The 19,986-nt window shown below is 28.6% G+C and overlaps 1 protein-coding gene across 5 annotated transcripts in view; it reads right to left on the bottom strand.

Annotated features, from left to right (window-relative positions):
- Positions 1-19,986, bottom strand: part of LOC107440320 (5'-3' exonuclease PLD3) — a 59,799-nt gene that overhangs the window by 26,370 nt on the left and 13,443 nt on the right. For 2 of the 5 annotated variants that reach the window (XM_016053217.4, XM_071185553.1), the window contains exons 1-2: positions 5,036-5,378; positions 974-1,239 (exon numbers count right to left, since the gene is read on the bottom strand). In XM_016053217.4, coding sequence (XP_015908703.1) covers positions 974-1,170 — 197 coding nt within the window. In that variant the 5' untranslated portion in view covers positions 1,171-1,239; positions 5,036-5,378. Of the gene's footprint in view, positions 1-973; positions 1,240-5,035; positions 5,379-15,206; positions 15,359-19,986 lie in introns of those variants that run through there. The other 3 variants (XM_071185554.1, XM_016053218.4, XM_016053216.4) reach the window with 3 other exon arrangements.

Genomic DNA, 19,986 nt, shown 5'->3' with positions numbered 1-19,986 from the left:
ATTAAATATATTTCAATTTTAGGAATAATTTTGTATCAAAAATGTGTTTTTGTCCTCTCATCTTGGAAAATATAGGTTTTTGCCACTTTTTGCCAATTTGCTTGGCAAAAACCTGTTTTTGCCAGGACGGTTTTTACCGGTATTTACCATGGTTTTTCCCACCTGCGGCAAAATCTTGCCAACCCTGCTTACATCAATTAAAGGTTGAAATTAAAAACACATTTTTTTCTTTCGCTACAATGCCCAGTTTTAAATAATAATAAAAAAACAAAGGAGCTGATCACGTAACAAACAGTATGAATGAAATCATATTTAACTTCAAAAGTACCTAATTGCATATAGCTTCCAACACATTAGGAAAAAATTTCAGCTAATTTTACCAAATTTCATAGTTGTTACATAATATTTTTTATATAGGGAATTGTAGGGATTTTTATTGTCATCAAAATACAAACATTTTAATACACTAATTACTATAAATGACCTGCAATATTTTCCAATTTATGAATGGCATTAAATGAATATAAATTTTTCTTTTAATATTAACTTTAACTTTTAATTTTAAATAGCACTAAACAAGTAAATCATCATTGATAATTAAAAAAATTTATAATTTAAAAAAAGAATTTTGCATAAAAATAAATTGAAATTTTTAGAAGAAAAAAGTTTTAAACTGATTACTACAAGTAAGGCTCACTCCATTATGCACTAATAATACTTATTTAAATATTCTAGCAAGCAATAAATTGCATTATAATTGTATTCAAATAGGAATTTTTTTTCCTCAAAAATTTACTCAATTATAGGGAATTTTCTAAAATATACAAGTAGACCAGGAGAAAATGGGAAAATCCAGTAGAGTTGGCAGCTATGAGATGTGTGCACTAAAATAAGGTAACAAGTTAAAGAATGAAATAAATGATTAATTTTAGTCTTGATAATGCCTCTTAATGAATGAGAAACTGGAACTTACGCACATGGACTCGAACAATTTTTATATTGAGCATCATAATCTCCAAGGGCCATGACTTCAACTGATTTTACTTCGTCCTGTCCTATAAGGGGTAAAAGCACGACGAGTATGATGAGGACCAGTATGATGGTGATGGGAATACATGATGGTTTTAACCATCCCTTCCATTTTTTTTCTTCTGTCTCAGGCTTCAGCATGTAGCGAGAGTCAAAAAACTGCAGCTCAAACTCACCAACGTCAAGCTTTCCAGTACGCTCAACGACAGTCTGTTAATGAAAGAAATAAAAAGAGTCAACATTCAAGCATTTTTAAAAATAAAGAAAGCAGTAGCATTTAAGTACCAAAGAGAAAAAGTCTGAGCCTTTCTAAGTCAGAAATAAGATTGGCATTTTAACCGGAAGAAACCTAGAAAGGCGCTAAAAGAAACTTGGTGGGGGGTTGGGGAACAGAAGAAACTGAACAAAATGGAAGAAACTAAAGATGGCCAATGCAATTGTTTACAAACAGTAAGAATGATGGATGAATTCGAATCAGTCTATATGAATTGTGCATCCAACTTGCACCGATCACAGTGCTGATGTAAAATATCCTCAGTGGTAGATGGATCATGGATCCTTTACCATCAGGCTAACCGTGGTTTTCCTCTCCTTGTGATGTAAATGAGGGTTAGTTCCATCAAAAAGTCCTCCAAGAAGACAAATATCTCCCAACACTTGATCCAGGAGTTTCCTTGTTTTCTGGATTGGGTTCAAAATGATAAGTCTATGGAGTTGAACATTAGTAGTCGTAAACTTACAATAATTGGGCCAGCTGTTCAATGACGGTTATATATATATGTGAAAAGGTTATTTATATATATATATATATATAAGAAAACAAAATTAAAAGAATAACTTATCCCTTTTTTTTAAAAAGAGACTTTTTTCATACTGAACTAAATTATTTTAGTTTCCCATGAATCCCAACTTCCTTCCAAATAAAGGCAAACACAGACACAACAAGTGTAACAATTACTATGACTGGTTTCCAATGTTGTTCATTGAGTCATATTTCAATTGCTCACTCCCAAAGCTATCTGCAGAAATCCCTTCTTCTAATTTTTATTAGGGTTAAAAATTCTCCTCCCCATTCACTATTCATCTGCTCAGATATTTTTAACATGTATAAGTTCCTACAATCTTAAAATAAATAAGTGTAGTCTTTAACTATCATTTGTGCTTGGGATTGAAATTTTTAGTCATGCTTAAAAAAATTTAAAATGTTTTAATTTGTTTCTAATCCTGCATTTTTATGTTCTAAGAAGAAAAACTAAGTTCTAAAAAAAGTAAAAGAAAATTTGTTGAAAGTGAAATTGGAAGCATTAAAAAAAACAGGATAACTCTTAAGAATCTTGCAGCTAAATACTAAGTAGTTTAAGTCACGGTAGGTGATTGGCGGAGAGCAAAAGAAGTTAACTAGAAGAGCATTCTGCTAACAAGTGGTCTAATTTGTCTTGAGAAAAAAAATCCTTAAAAAAATTTGAGTATGAAAAAACTGGTGTGGCACTTTATATATAGTTAACACATCAGAGCCAAAAAAATATACCTTTTTTCAGGTCCGATTCCTCAAGAATAAGCTTTGTTGTTTCGAGGGTGATGAAAACTTGATAAAGGAAATTAAATATTGCAGAAAAGCGTAAAAAATTACAATCTTACAGAAGACCAGCTTTACAGTAGCAATGAAAATTGTCTCAATTTGAAACTGCTACCATCGAAAATACTTACGTCACGAGAAGACAGTTTTCTTTTTATAATTATAAAATAAGGTTTTACTTTACACCTTTACTTAAAGGACTATAGTTACTTTAATTCCTTCTTTCCAAACACTGTTTTATAGGTTTCAAATATTCAAAAATGACGTTTTTTAAAAAGCTTGAAATTGATTCTATTATTTAAATTAGCTTCTAGTTATAAACTCTTTAAAATTGATTTAATATTTGACATTTTTTTTTGAAACAATAAAAGTTTTTTCCGTTTTTTCAGCTTGAGTTGAAGAAATCAATTTCCAACAGGGTAATCTTTCCCATGGTTTTTTATCAATAAGGAACAAACGTGACACCTCTGGTCACTAATTTACAATTCAGGAGCTTTTAATAACCATCTCTGTCTTTTGCAGATTTTCCATTAGACTGTAGTTGATCCCAATTATAACACAAAGCACTTATTTATTTAAAAATTTTCTACCTAAAATTTTAAAAAAAGACAAGAATCAAGTTTTTTTTAAGTTAGAAAATGCCAAACAGGAGAGTGGATTGTTAAAGACCTATTCAACTCAACTTTCAACTCATGGATTGGACAATCACTTGTTTGAAAAGCTCAGTTTATAATTTAAACTTTGCTTAATATGAATTGATTTAAACCACAAAAGTTTAAAAAAAATAAGTAAGATTTATTTTAAGATATTTTCAGTAAAAAAAAAATAATAGATTCACTCTAATAAATAAAATTACGAAAATATTTTTAGAAGCATTTGCATAGATACTGAATAATAAGGAACAGATTTTTTAAAAAAAATACAAATTCATATCTAGCAATGTACAGCCTAACTTTAAAAATAGGCATCTATTATTTCCTATATTTTGAATATGTATTGTGTATTGACATTAAAAATGTAAGTATAAAAATTAATTTTCTTTTATCTTGCAACATTTTAAATCACGTCAAATTTTAAAACTTAATAAAATAAAGCTATAATTTTAATCAAATATTATTTGGTTTTCGTTTTTAATTAATATTTTATAATTCTCTAAATGTCATTATAATTTTACTGAGTCTATTAAAAAACAATATAACTTTTAGCTTAAATATGCATAAATTCTGTCTCTAAATTAATTTAGTAAAGACTTAATAACTGTGTACTACTATACTATATTTACTAGATATTCATTTAATAATTCAATTTAAAAAATAAAAAAAATTTAACACTAAGATAGCCATTCTGTTTGCATTTTATTGAACAGGGGTATCCACAGACAATAAAAATAAAAAAACAGATAATTTATTTACCATATATATATATATATATATGTATATAAATATGGTAAATAAAATAAAACTGAAATAAATACTAGGTAAGCTCTAATGATGAATAATAATAGGTAGAAGCATAACCATTTGTATGAAATTAAGATAATAGGTACTAACTTTTCAACAGACTTGTAGTTGATTTCACTTAATAGGTAGAACTCATTTTTAAATGTGTAAAATTTCAACCCAGAGAAATTATTTAATTCTATTTTTTTAAAAATAAAATTTTAAAAAAAATATAGAAACACAAAGAATTAAATATATATACAATTTCAGAGACGGATGGCTGTTTCCGCATCACTTTCAACACAAAATCATTTCCCTGCTACTTTTCTACTATAAAAAAATGACTGTAGCCATCTGATACTTTTAAGTAAACATACTTTTTCTGAATAAATTGTCTTTCAATAGCCTTCAATTTCAAAAACCTTAAATTTAAGATATTTTTTATGAGATTTTTGACATTTATTTAATGAAATTAAATGAGAAGAAATAAAACATTCTTTCTATTATTGAAAAATACTAAGTTAAAATGAATGCATAGATTAGTAACTTGATTAGAACAACTTTTTAATACGCCAAGTATTTTAAATTTGTATATTGCAATAGTATACTCTAAAAGATGAACAATTCTTATTGACAAACAGGTATTTTTGTTATGATAACACTTACAACAATTTTATTTCACTTAAGTATATATTGTCGAAACTTGTAACACTTTATTTTACTTTAAAATGAAATGTAATAAAATTGAAACGATTCAATTCATTAACACAAAGTATAATATATGATGATTATTTGAACAACATTATAGAAATAAGGCAATAACTGATCATTAAAGTTATCATATGAGAAAATCCTAATATCTTAGCAAAAATTAATAAAAATTATCAATGCAAAATGATTATCAAAAGTTTTCACAGAATAAATATGTTATACCACAAAATTTACTATACTGTAACTGATTAAATATATTAATTATTATGAAAGATACAACCTTCTATCTTGATCAGAAACAAAAAATTTCGATTTTCCAATAATTAAAATGTACTATTTTTAAAAAGTTGAAGCATCATAATGGATATGAAACAAAAATAAACTATGCGACACCAGCTGTTAATTTTATGCTACGTACAAATTTTATTTATCATCAGATGATTAACATTTACAAACAAAACAACGTTTTTCGCAATCAAAATAATAATTTATTTATTTTATAGAAAAGCTTCCGGCTTTCTATTTTTGTTAAGTTAAAGTATCCATAAGATTTTCTTAGCCGAGCGATCCTTTTCTAGTCAAATTTTTTATAGGACCATTCCTACTGCCTTCCAGTTTTTTTTGCATGCCTTTCGCAGCCATACGAATGCATCCTGTGAGAAGGGCTCGTTTTAAATATAGAAGTAGCGAGTTTGGCATCAGCGCCCCCGGGCACAGAAATATTTCAGACTTCAATGTGTCATACTGTTTAAAATCGAACTAAAAAATTTAATATACATAAAACAAAGCATTTTTTAAAACATGCAATAATTTTAACAAATTTAAACACATTTTAATTACCCTAAAAACTCAATGTACCAAGTGTAATCTTCAAATAATAAAATAATTTTCAAAATCATGAAAGCTAATTAGAATAATTAAGTAAAAAAAAAACACATAAAGATATAACAAGACTCCAAATCCCTTGGGGCCAGAATTCTTGAGGGGCATTGAGAGATGTAAATGTGATTAAGATTTTCTTTATTTTCCCCTTAAAATTATGCACAATGATAATGAGATAAAATTATGAGAAAAATGTCTTAATAGAGAGTGGAATAAAATGTTAAACGAAAAATTAATTCAATAATACGCATAAGTTCTGTACGTGACATCGATCATGATGTATGTAGAGTACGTATACTAATACGAAATACTTTCCAACACTATTTCTAGAGTATAATTTTCATTTAGCATTTAGTTTAAAAATTCTACTGACAAACTTTCTATTAATTTGACACCTATTTTTAGTTATATAAAGTTTGAGTAACGAACTTACATTTTAATATACGATAAATTGTTTTGTAGGCATTTTTGTTACTCTGGGAAGAGAAGACATCACTATTTGTTTGCCGGTATTTTAGATTTTTTTTAAGGAAATAACATAATTTAATCAAACTTTCTTTCTTTTTCTTTTTACGAAAGAAGATAATTTGAACTCTGTCAGTACTACCATCATCTTTCAAATTTTAGTATGTATATATAGATATATATTTAGTACATATGTATCATTTAATATTATGTATTGTTTAGTATTGTGTACATTTATATCTACGATATTAATTTACACTTTAATGTGACTTTAAAATTACAAAGCTATGAAAGGATAGGTCGGTAAAAAAGGTTTTAAAAAATTGCGAACTATTGCAGTTGTTTTTAAATTGGTTTCCCCATACTTTTAAAATACATTTATCGTATATATTTATGAAATGTTTTACAAATTATTTTAGTTTTATATTTAAAAGTGAGTATTTCATTTTATAAAAAAAATAAGTAACTGGAATGTAAAGTACCTTTAACAAACATGTAATGTAGTTTTAATAGAATTTATTTATCACACTTTGATATATTTCATTTTTAGCATAAACTTTTTATTTTTAGTATAAACATTCAAATTGCATAATTTTATTTGTTAATAGAGAGTGAAATACATTCAAACTTTGAAACATCAGAAACATCAGAAACTTATGTGGGGAGTAACCAAATGATGAAGGATGCACTTTTGCATATAAAATGAAGCTTCTTTCTTTTTACTTTACTTTTTAATTCTTTGATTTTTTAAAATTTCGCTCGCATTTTAAAAATAGAAAACGCATTAATAATGTTTTTCTTTTCAAGATGATGCAAAAGCATTTATTCAAATTCTTTTTTTTTTTTTTGTTAAAAAAATTGTTTATTGTTTGGAAAAATAAATAAAATATACAATTTTCTATTCAATGCAATTTAATTTTAATCACCAAGCTAATCTGAAAGATGTGACACAAAAGTTAATGAAATTAAAAAAAATTAAAAGTATCTTTTTCTTAAAAAAAGCTACAATATTGAATGTATTTTTAAGTTATTTGTTCATATGAAAGCCTAGGCTTAAACAATTGTTTAATAGAACTACACTTTCTAAATCGCACAGAATAGAAAAGAAGTTACATTTTATAAAATTGTAGAGGCCGAAAGATACATAGATTTTGAGTGATACATTTTTTACTTAATGTGTTATAGTTTGCTTAAGTTTTTTAAAAAAATTTTTGAATTCTTCTCAGTCTATTGTATTGATATATTTCGCTATATTGATACAATATTAGAGAGCACTCCTTTTTGGAGGATATAATCGTGTGAGCTGATGAAGAGATTATATCTTTTTCTTTTTTTTTTCTTTTGTGACTTTTTAACATATATTTTTTAAAACTATTTTATTTTAATAATTTTTCTTCTTCTGCTTTCATTAATGTTTCCATTTTTCATATTTTCTCAATATTTTTAACATATTTTATGAGTTCTTCATACTTGAAGCTTATGCGTAGTTAATAAAACCTATTAATTTTCTTCGTTTTTTTCTTTTTATCCCTTTATAATGAGCTATATAGATATATACATATTAATAAATCTATTGATATATTTTTTTCCCTTTTGTTTAAAATCTTTTTGTTTCTTTTTTGTTCTTTTCCTGTTCTCTTTGAACTTTATTCTTATATCATGGGGTACTTGCAACTTTTCTTGCAGCTTGGGGTACTTGCAACTTGCGTAGTTAAAGAGGACGCTATACCACGTAAGAAACTGTTCGTCGGAAATTCTGCTTCATCTCCATAGATGTTTCTGTCGAGAGTAAATCTGATGATGAGAGAATATTTTCAAAATAATAAAATGCAAACAAATTATTGAAGAACTTGCCCACAGCATAATCTTAAATAATCGTCTCACAATTTGTTTGTATTTCGAGAGTTTGACTTACTCTAGGAATGTCAGAACAGACTGATCTCTAAACTTTCAACTTTTATGTTTCAATGGACATGAAACAGAATTTGAGACGAAAAGTTTCTCCCTTGATATAGCGTACTCTAAATAAACTACAAGCTTTTAAATTTATTTTTAATTTTTCTTTCATTCTTTATTGTCGCTTCATTCCTTAATTTATAGATACATAGTACAATATATGTGTAAATAAAAGTTAATAAAAATATTTAAAAAGTAACGAGTAAAAAGTACAAGTAAAAGTACAAGTACTAAACAAAAAAAGTAACGATTTAAAAGTACATTTCTAGGAAATCGAAAATTCAAAGTAACCTAAAATTTTATTGAATAATATTCCTATATTCTCTAATGTTTTTGCAAAATTGTTGTTATTTATTTAATTATTTTTAATTTTGAAAGTTATGGACATTAAATACCCAGGAGCCAAACCAGAAATCAAAATTATCTGTTTACATATAAAAAGGAGCTTAGATTTATGTTAATATTAGAACTATAAAATTTTTTTTTAATTTTGTTTTTATTTTCGGAAGCTTTATTTTATAAATAAATTACCTTGTTCGACAAATTCGATAAACATTACAACTTATGTTAGAAAATAAATTTAAAAAAAATACATTCATATACAGGAAACCCATATAAATCCAATAAACTACAAATTATATTTTGTTTTTAACTATAAATTTTTTTCATTTTGAAATATTTCATAATGGTAATTTTTGGATTTGTAATAACGATGCGCAAATTATGAACAAATGTTTTATTTTAAAATTTTATGAAATAAATAACTAATAACTAATAATCCACGATGTGCAATACTAAATCCAAAAATTATAAACAAATGTTTCATTTTAAAATTTTATGAAATGAATAACTAATACGTTTCGTAATAGTATATATGTTACGTTTAATATAATTCAAAAAAGATATTTTGTTGCAAAATTAAAAAAATTATAATATTTTAGATTTTTTTTAATGCGTACTACATCTCCATTAAATAAAGCATTGTTTTTATAATTTAAAACTTTAACGTTAAAAAATGTAAAACTTGTGTCAAAATTTTTTGTAATAGTAATATGAAATTAGTTACTTAAATTATTTAAAAAAGCATCCAATGCGCACACATTGTTACCAAAATTTTAAATTAACATACTTAAATGAATGAAAAATGTTTCAAATAAATATAAAATGTTATTCTATAAATAGAAAATAATTAGATATTAAAATTTATACGAAATATAAAATTTTTATGAATAATTAGATATTAAAATATTTTAGAAAGCTTACTGAGTTTTAGAAAAAAGTAACGATTTCATTCGACATTTCCGTTACAAATACTTGTACTTTTAATGTATACATTGCAACTTTAAAATGTGTGAATTGTCAAGGAACTCTCTTTTCTCATAAATCTTTCCACCACAAGTAGATGGATGCAGGATGATCAAAATTTTAAATTGAGGTATTGTACATACTAATAAAAATTCTGTTATCCAGAGTCTCTTTCTGCATTGAACTACTTTTATCTCTAAACGATTAAAAAAAACGATGAGTAAAAGTGACCGGTTGTTTACTTAATTTAANTGTATATGTATATATATATATATATATATGTATATGTGTGTGTGTATGTGAGGAATAAGATAAGATGTCATTTTTGCGGAAAAAAGTTGTTTATTATTCCCTGAAACATAATATGAGGGGGGGGATCTTTTTATGGAGACAGATCACGCGAATAACAGCTAATCTACCCAATGCACGAAAAGCATCAATGCTAGAAAATGATGTTCTAACATCTGTATTAGTTTATAGGGTGTGAGCGAGCAGTTGTCCTTAGCATGAAATTGACTTTCTCGAACTTTCGAAAGAGTCCTTCCATGAATTCTTCTTTCCTTCTTTTGAATTTTATCAATTTTTTTTTTAATGAATTACTAATTTGTGGTTCTAAGTTTATTAATTATTTCAAAACTAAGAAAAGTAAAATAAATAAATAAAAATAATGAGAAAATGTCCTTTATCTTTTTTTATCGGATTTTTTTACTTATTTTACTGATGTTTATTTTATTTTACTGAGGAAAAACATTCGATACACTGCAAATCTTGTAAAAAAAATGGGTGGCTTTACCATAAAGTGGTATATCGAATAAATGCTTCTTTCTTACACTAATGGGTGTAAAGTAGTAGCTGCCACAATTCTGTTTCACTTACACCAATTTACGCTTGAGATTCAGAAAATTTGCTTTTACGATACACTATGAAGTAAGCCTCATTCATTTAGGGTGCACATGTATACTCATTCTTGAAATAAAAGTACTTTGTTAACAAAATAGCATTCTTAATAATAACATGATTTAGTTGTTCAAAAACTCTTCCCTTTGTAACTCCTCTGAATAGACACCGTCAGTTCCTAAAGGTACCTGTGAAAACGACGCTTTATTGGCAGAGCAGAGAACTTTTAAGACAATGAATTCTGTTTTGTCACCTTTTCAATTCTATTTTTACTATTTATAAGACACTACAAAAAAGATACTAGTTGTAAAAGAACGGTTTTGGATAGCGAAATTTAAAATTTGTCATGAAGACATGGTACAATCCGAATCCAAAAATTTGTGCATTAGATGGTAATCATAAATCCTTAAAAGTACTCAGATGTGATTTTTGCATATATCTATTAGTTTTAAGATAAAGTGTTAACAATAATAAATACCTGCCATGAAGAAGTATTAAGTAAGAAAAATTAAATTCATTTCTTACTTGGCTTTTGGGTTAACAAGATATTTCATGAACTGTTCTTCGTATTGCACATGCTTTATTTACTCATAGTTTGCTTTTGTTTAAAGGTGTTAGTCTATTAGCTATATGGTTTACAAAACATGTGCTACCATTGTATAATGACAATCCTACTGTAATATCTGGAGCTGCTGTCCTAGAGCTCAGCTCATAATGAAGTGAAACTCAAGTGAGAGAAGCTAAGTTCAGCTCAAAGTTCTGCTTTTGTTTAAGCTGACGATAAAATGTACGATTGTGTTCATTTAGAAGAAGCCTCTACAGATTGAGCTAAAAATGACGATAGAGTTTAAGCTGAAGATGGAAATTGTACTACAGTGGAACGTTATAGTGGCTCAAGTTGAAGATTGAGCTCAAACTGAAGATAAATCTCTAGGTGGAATTCACACTCAAAATGTTGTTTATGATTGTGCTGAAGATTGAGCTCCAACTGAAGATAAATCTCGAGATGGAATTCAAACTGAAGTTTATGACTGTGTTAAAGAGTGAGTTTAAGCATAAAACGAACGTCAAAATTGTGTTCAGGCTCATGATTTAATTCTAAAATGAGCTTTAAAAAAAAGCTGATGATAAATTTCGAGTTAATTCTCAGGAAGACTCAAACTGAATTCTGCCTAAGTTATAAGTCTGAAAATGATCGTATGCATATAAGGTGTAATTAAAGCTCAAGATTTGTTCTCGTGCTGCTGTTTGATGTCTTAGAGATCAGTTGAAACTTTATCTTGTTCCAAATAGAAATTTCTTGCTGCATTCTAAAAAGGTGAATATAAACCTCATGTCGGTGATTGAATTCAGTCATTTTTAGCGGGCAATGACAGAAGTTTTCCATTTTCAGACGTAGCTTCATCACTTTACAATGACCTAAAGCATTCACTTCATATCTTCATTTATTTGAAATAAAGTAAAGCCCAAGACCTTGTTTTCAGGACAGGTATTTACATCAAAAAACGAAAATTGCCCCTTTCAGCGTTTGCAACCGAGTCATTTTGATTACCTTTTTCCTCATTAAAATAAGAAAATTTACATATTTCTTGCCTCTTAACCGATCAGTGAAAAATGTATATTTTATTTTAGCACCAACTTAAAAAATAATCATTAAAATAAAATAAAAAGTGAACTTGACGTCAAACGCATCCTATTTTTTTTGTTTCATTAGGAAGATTTAGCATTTTTACGCCACCTTCCAAACGCTCGCTTACGTTCATCAAAAAATCGCTGAATTCATTAAAATCTATAATCTACCAAATTTTTCTGCTCACAGAACATCAATTTTGAGTGGAGCAAAATATCTTCGTATGCCACACCTTTAAAGATATAGTCTACGTCCATTGTAAATGTTTGTCTCGATTTGGTGGGTAAAATTAAAATGATATTCCACTACGTCAGTGTTTTTAACTTTCGGATTTTTGATACTGATTTCTTGTTTTCATTCCGTAAGGTTGATGTTTTTTCACGGCGCATTTCAACTAAACTGACGCATGCGCAATGAATTGAAATCTTACGTACGGGAGAGTACGGAAGTCAATTTGCGAAATCTCCCTACTGATAACTCGGAAGCAGTTTAAAATCTCTTGACGGTGATTTTAATGAGTGGTGTTCTTTGATTCACAATTATAAAAGTCAAAGTTTTTTATTGAGTCGATACGTTTAGAAAATACATGATTCCCCTCTGTGGAGGATCAAAATGTTCGAATCATCCACAGGGATGTTTCCAAGACGATCGCCCATAGTGCGACCTAAATTAGCTACAACAACAGGAAAATACTCGAAAATCAAAATAATATTTCACAAGTTGTGCTTAACAATTGCATTTTTCATCTTTAAAAAATTTTTCTTTTTGGGAAATGTTCTTGCTGATGTTGGGAAAGAACTTTCGACAACCTTCATCTGTCAAAAAATACCTCCCACGTCGAATCGACTCAGCGTGTTTTATATACTAGTGAATGAATGCTTAATAACCGTAGTCATAGTTACGACACGCTACTCCCCCACCAGAATTTTAATAGGAATAGAATTCGATGAACCACTTGTTTTCGTATTTGTGAAAGACCGGGAGAGCTGTATCAAGTTCACCGGATTTTGAGCGTTTGTCGTGAGAGCTGTATTGAGATCCCGGTTGTGTGTGGTTTCTCCCGTATTGCTATTAGCAGGTCGAGTGTGTGCTGGATCCCTTTGCGGGTAAATGAGACTGAGAAGCAACACAGCACGAGGAAGACGATGACGCAGTCACAATTCGCAAATCAACTATTCAATGCGGACCATCCATCGTCGACATTGAATCGGCGCATGCGCATTATACAGCATTTTTGTTTTACGCGACTGAAACCGGTTTGCATTTGTTTATTTTCGTGTATCAATTAGTTAGCATTGTACAGCAATACGTCTAAAATAAATACATATAGGAAGTATATGTATACATATAGGAAGTATGTGACACATAGGAAGTATAAGGATATAGGAAGTAAATAATACATATGGGAAGTATAATAAATACATATAGGAAGATATACATATAAGAAGTATAAAATAAATATAGATAGGAAGTATATGTATGTTATATACTTCCTATAAATACATATAGGAAGTATATATCAGTGGGCGGGGGTACACCCGCCCACTGTCAATTTCATATGTATAGAATATTTTTTCAAGTCAATGGGCCATCGGACATTAATTGTTATATTAAAAAAAGATTATTTTCAAAGTTTCAAGTATTTATGCAGCTGGTAACATGGTAAACAATAGTTTTGAAAATATGTTGAATACAGTAGTCATGAAATTAAGAAAAATTGGTTGAATGTTTCGATTATACTTCATTTCAATACTGAAAAAATAATTTTTTCTATACATACAGCATTAAAGTATGTAGTCTTAAGTTTAATTTGCACAAAGAAAGAAGTTTATATGTGAAAAATTGTTCGAGTCATTACAAATTTACAAAAAAAATAGGATTTCGGGTAGCCCCGCTCAGATGAATGTCGGGTCATACCACCCAATTTTATTTCGTCGATAAATGTACGATTACAAAGATTATTATTTTATTGCTTCAAATTTGAATGTTATATGCATTTTTAACAACAAATATTGTTGTTATTAAATGATTGTTATTAAATGATAGAATTTACTAAAAGTATATAAATATGTAATAAATAAAATAATTTTGTGATAAAAATGATAAATGAGGTTTATCTATCGTCAATACATTGGTCATTTTCATTTACACCTGAAAAAACAGTCAAAAAACATAATTTTTGTAACTGGGCGGGGGCTACCCGACACATTTTGAAAAGAGCTGAAAAACACGTTTTTTTAAATTTCTATTTTTTAAGTTAAACTATACTTTTTTTGGTTTATTCTTGTTGCATTATTTAATTGGATGATAAAACATATAGAAACATACAAAAATATTGATTATTACTCAATATTATACAGAAATATAAGCAATACTCCTTCAGTGGGCGGGGCTACCCGACTCTCCCCTATGTTTAAATATAAAAGTATTGTATACAAACTCGCGCAAACTATGTCATTACTTAAAAAAACTATAGGGTGTCTAATAATTCGGTCTAAATAATATAATATAATACCTGTTATCATAAATATCTGTATTATATATCGTCTCATTTAACCCATTAATACACGAACGTAAGCAAGTACAAACCGGTTTCAGTCACATGAAAACACTAAAGCTGTATAGTATCACTTGATAATTGAGATTTTACAATAGAATCTTATAGTGCGTCTTATAATTTGGACAGGAACTGTGCAAGGCCATCATCACCCAATCAGAATTTGAGATAAAAAGAGTGCGGTATTTTAGAATCCCTATTCATTGTTTCCGACAAAGTTATATCTGTTACAATATACAAAATTAGATAACACAATTCAGCAGTTTTCGAAAGAAAGTTAAATAATATACAGTTGTCTGCTTTTAGAGTTTTGATTAAATATCTTTTTATGCCATTAACGTTGAAAGGCTTTTTTAGCATCCTCCAATTCGCCAGTTTAATCGGACATAAAATTAAATTTCAAAAATCTAAAAACTGACGCATTTTTAGTTTTAAATGACTCACTTTTAGAGACTCTGAAGAGTGTCACTTCATTTCTTTAAGAGTTTTGAGGAAAAATTTATAGAATTTCTAAAAATAATTATTTTTCTAATCTCATAAAGTAACCCCTTTATTTTTCTACATTTTTTAAACGGTATATTCTGCCGTCGAATAATAATAAGTCATCAAGAGCTTGTATTCACGAATAAGAAACAATTCACGAAAATAAGAAAATTGAAAAAAACTTTTTTTAAGAGAGAGTCTATTCGATCCTATTTAGATAAAATAAATAAATGTTGAAATTTGAAGGAAGAAAAAAGAAAGAGAGAGATGAAATACCTTTTCTGTAGAAGAGTTTTTAAAGTTGAGGGGAAGATGATGACACTTTATGACAAAGAAAGATATAGTATTCCCTTCACATTGAAATGAAATAAAACGCGGTACCTCTCTTCACAAACCTCACTACTTGATTTGGATTTATTCTTCTCTTCAGAAAGAATGACGTCACTCCTCGAATAGAATGTTTTTCTCCTATTCAAATCATGGCTTCCTCTGCCCATCCAAAGAATATTATTACTACATTTTTTATGCTCATTTTTCTTAAAGAAAATGTTTATATGAAGTGACTCATCTCAAACTTTTTCTTTAATAATTATTTCCTTTTTTTTTATGATGTCATTCCAAAATAGGCCTACCTATTTAAATTGATATTTTATTTCTCCTCGAAATCATAATTCTTTTTTTCCCCCCTCAGGAATTATGGTATTAATGTATAGATATTACCTGAGATGTTGATCACTTGAAAATTCAACTCACGGGTACTCTCCCATTGAATAACATGGGGGAAAACCGGTTTTTTTGATGAAGCTAAAAGATCGGAGACAACCGTGTCTACCTCTCAAAGGGTTAAAAAAAATAATTTAAAAAAAAACTCTAAACACCGTGAAAAATTACCTTTAAATAAAAAATAATGTCCTTAAAATTTTTCGAAAACATTATATATTACCTTCTTTTCATAAATATATATATATATNAACATACCAACATATATAATTTATAAAAAAATCTTATCTTTATAAAATTGGTAATATATAAAATAATAATTAAAATATCATAGGTGAGCTTTTAAATCGAGACATAGAGCAAGAAATGCGTGTTTAGAGAACTGGACAAGGCTCGAAATGCGCCTTTAATATGCTAAGCAATGACCCCAGAATTTTGACTCCTTAACATAAACAGTAAGGATACCTAGAAAAAATGTGTAGATAATTCTTTTCAAAAATTTTAATATCATATAAACTCCATTTACAATACATGAATGCATGTAATACATATACATTCATATATATATATATACACAAAAGGACAAAAAGAAAAAAAAACGAAGAAAATAAGAAAAACAATAAGTTTTATTTACTGCGCATAAACTGCAATTAAATAGAACTCATCAAATAAGTTCAAAATGCAGAGAAAACAGGAAAAAAATTACAGGACAATGAAAAAAGAGAAAAATAATAATAATAAAATTATACGTCATAATTTTTTTCATGTGCTCTCTACATTTTGAACTTATCATTATACTGATCATATTATAATATTATATTTTGATTACTTGCAATCATGATTACCTCCTATTATTTCTTGTTGTGATCGTTATTACTTGTGATCGTAATTACCCGTAATCGCAATGACGAGTAATCCGTTATATAGTAGTCATTACAATGTAAACAATTCCAGATGTATTCTTTAGTGCTGTTATTGACGCTCAGCTCAGCTTTGCAAAACGGAATTTCATGCTATGTTCATTTTTTCAGTACGTTTTTTAAGCTATGTCCGTTTTTACAAACAGGCATTTCGAGCTGCGTCAATTTTCGTAAATACTCATTTTGAGCAGTGTCCATTTTTGTGAACCCACCTTTTGAGCTGTGTGTCCAGATTTAAAGCTCACGGACGATGTCATTTATAAACAAAATAAACTGTCAATAAATACCCGATGAAGATAAATAGGAGTTTATTAATATTTAGTGGCTATGTTCAGGATTTGCTTTATGTTATCGAATGCCATCTGATAACACAAATTCTTCAAATTAAAAGAGTGACCCGAATCAATTTCTTGTATCTAGAAAAACTCTGTACAGCAGTAACTCTTGATATATTGGATCAAAATAATAAAATTCAATGCAAAATGTACAACTATTCATGAAGAAAAAATTGAATACGCCAGCAATAAAAGGCATCTTAGTCCTGATAATTACTATATAAATTATGGATTTTTTGTTCATTCTTGAGGAAGAGTTTAATAGCGTTTAATGGCAATAGTATTTTATGATTTAAAGCAGTGCACCAGTGGGGACCCCTCAACCACTTTAAGTTGCACTTTCTTTTTCGTTTTCATGAGTTAATAAAAAAAAATCAGGGTAACATAAGCAATAATAAACTACAGCACAACGAGATCGGTTGAAAAACTTTTTTGGAGTTGTTGATTGTTTTGAGACAGTTTTTGGGTGAAGATTTGTGTTAAAATATAGTTTTTGTAAAGACGACTCGTTTCAAGAAAAGAATGATGTTCTGCTTACACAAATGTCATAAATGACTGTATCGAATAGGATAAATCAAAACAATAGAATTAAAAGAAGATAGATCAATCATTTCTCCCACAAAAGTACCAAAGGCATTTCGTATAGCGGGACAATTATACATTACATTAAATAATTATTTGATTATTTCACGGTAGCAGAACCCTCCAGCAAAGCAACGGGTGCCGTTATTACCCAGATATCAGTTTATTTCTTTCGAGTTTTATATTTAAAAAGCAAACAAACAAATCGGGAAAAAGATTTCTTTTTGCAACGTCTTTAACATACCAACAGTTAATCTATTTCTACCATAGCCTGTCAAATGACCGGGCTTTAAGTTTCTTGACTGAATGTAAGAAACAAAGGAAATAAACTAAAAAAGCTTTATTATAATTGAACATAATTGTATACTGTCAATTTTTATGTAACACAAAGAATAAGAATTTTTTAATTCATTGCTCAACGCTTTTTTGACATATACAGGGTGCTTCCATTGTATATTTTTAGCAAACATATTTCTTCTAATTGTTATTATTTCTATTATCTATTATATATAATTCTCTTACGTGGCTCCCAAATTTTGGCTGCATTTGTTTTCCGCCGGTGGCAACGTTTGCTTTGTTTTGAAAACACCAAAGCATTCTGCCTTTTAATGATGTGTTTCTGATCTAATATATAAAATTCTCTTACGTGGCTCCCAAATTTTGGCTGAAGTACTTTGTACAACTAAATAAGATTATTTTCACAATAGTTAAATATTTACTTTATTTTCTTCATTCATAGAGAAAACAGTCGGTAAAGAATTCTGTTAGGTTAAAAAACATTTCGCTAAAAAAATAACGAATTCTAAAAGAAATAAAAATAAGCAACTTAAAAAATAAAAATGCTGTTGCCAGCCATAGAATTTTTTGAAAGTTAACTTAGCAACATAAATCAAAATGACATAGAAGCGCAACTAGATCAAAATTATGATACCTGAGCGCTTGACGTAACAAATCCTTCAATTCTAAAAGTGTTGTATCGGTAAATGCCCAAATTAACAATTGTGTTCTTAAAGAAATTCTATAAAAAGTTTAAAATAAACAATCTACTGCTACAACTGCTTCTTGTAGAACTTGGTTCATTGATTAAAAATATTGTTTTAATTTTACAGTACTAACTTTACTTCTACTTTCATTATTGCTATGACCCTCTTTCATTACATTTTACAACTTCATGCTAAATTTGAGGACAGCTACTTATCAAAACATTTAATTTTTGCCACTTTTTCTGACACAAAAATACCAATCTGAAACCTTAGGTACTTTCTTGAAATTTGAATTCAGAGAAATATATATTCCATCTTGCACTCGAGCACAACGTAAATATTTTCCCGAATATCTGCACACTTTTAAAAATTTTAGTCAAACTGCCTGTCACAACCGTACTAACTTCTTTGAAATATTTGAAATACTACTTTCGAAATAATACATCCGACTTGCGCTTAAATGGACTCCCTTCAGCACATTTAATAATATTTTCAATCTTTAAATGATTTATTTTTAAACGATGTTCTGTTAAACATGAATTTTGATTTACATGGTATTATTTTTCAGAAATGATCTTCGTCTCGAGATAATATTTATTCTTCTGTTTTAAAGAGCAACGATTGAGTGTTTTCAAGAAATCGCTCCTTTCATGACATTTTATTTTAATTTTATTTTATAACCGTCGTCGAACAGCAATTTTTTGGGTTACGACTACTAATGTTCAACTCCGTAACCTTGTCATTTTGAACCCAATCCGGAAAACAATGGAACTCCTGGATCGACTATTGGGAGAATTTTGTCTTCGTGGAAGATTTTTTGATGGAGCTAACCCGCATTTGAGTTACATGGAGAGGAAGACTATATGAGAACCTCCCACGGTTAGCATGACGGCAAGGAGACTCTAACCCAGAGGTCGCCAAAGTGGTCTATATAGACCCCCAGGGGTCTATTTAACATAAGCGGGGGTCGATCTGAGCCAGGGGCTCGATCCGAACTGGAAGGGTCGATTGGTCGAAGGATTATCAGTATTTTTCAGATATGTGTCAATTAGAAATAAAAGAAGAAGACTTGGAAATATATACAGGTAATCTTCAAAAATTGAGCGACGATTTTAAACTGCGTTTTGTTGATTTGGAAAACATTGATATCCCTGATTGTATTATTTGTGCCATTTTCTGCTCAAATTGAAAACGTGGGCATCAACCTGCAAGATGAGCTTGCTGAATTATTATGGGGATTTGAAGCAAAGACGCTTTTTAAAAATTTAACAATAAGCAAATTTTGGACAAATATAAATATAATGCAAAAATATGCAAGGCTTTACGAAATAGCTCAGCCATTTATGATAGCATTTCCAAGTTCCTATATGGTTGAAGCCGGTTTCAGTCACGTAAATTCAATCTTAACTAAGTACAGAAATAAATTAAATGTGGAGTTTCGAGGAGATTTAAGATTAAAATTGACCAATTTTGAACCCAATATAACGAACCTTACGAAAAAAAAAAAAAAAACACC

The sequence above is a fragment of the Parasteatoda tepidariorum genome, chromosome 9 (genome assembly GCF_043381705.1).
Source record: "Parasteatoda tepidariorum isolate YZ-2023 chromosome 9, CAS_Ptep_4.0, whole genome shotgun sequence".
Lineage (NCBI taxonomy): Eukaryota > Metazoa > Arthropoda > Arachnida > Araneae > Theridiidae > Parasteatoda > Parasteatoda tepidariorum.
The sequence above is the reverse complement of the archived record's forward strand: the minus strand, read 5'-3'. Positions and strand labels throughout refer to the sequence as shown.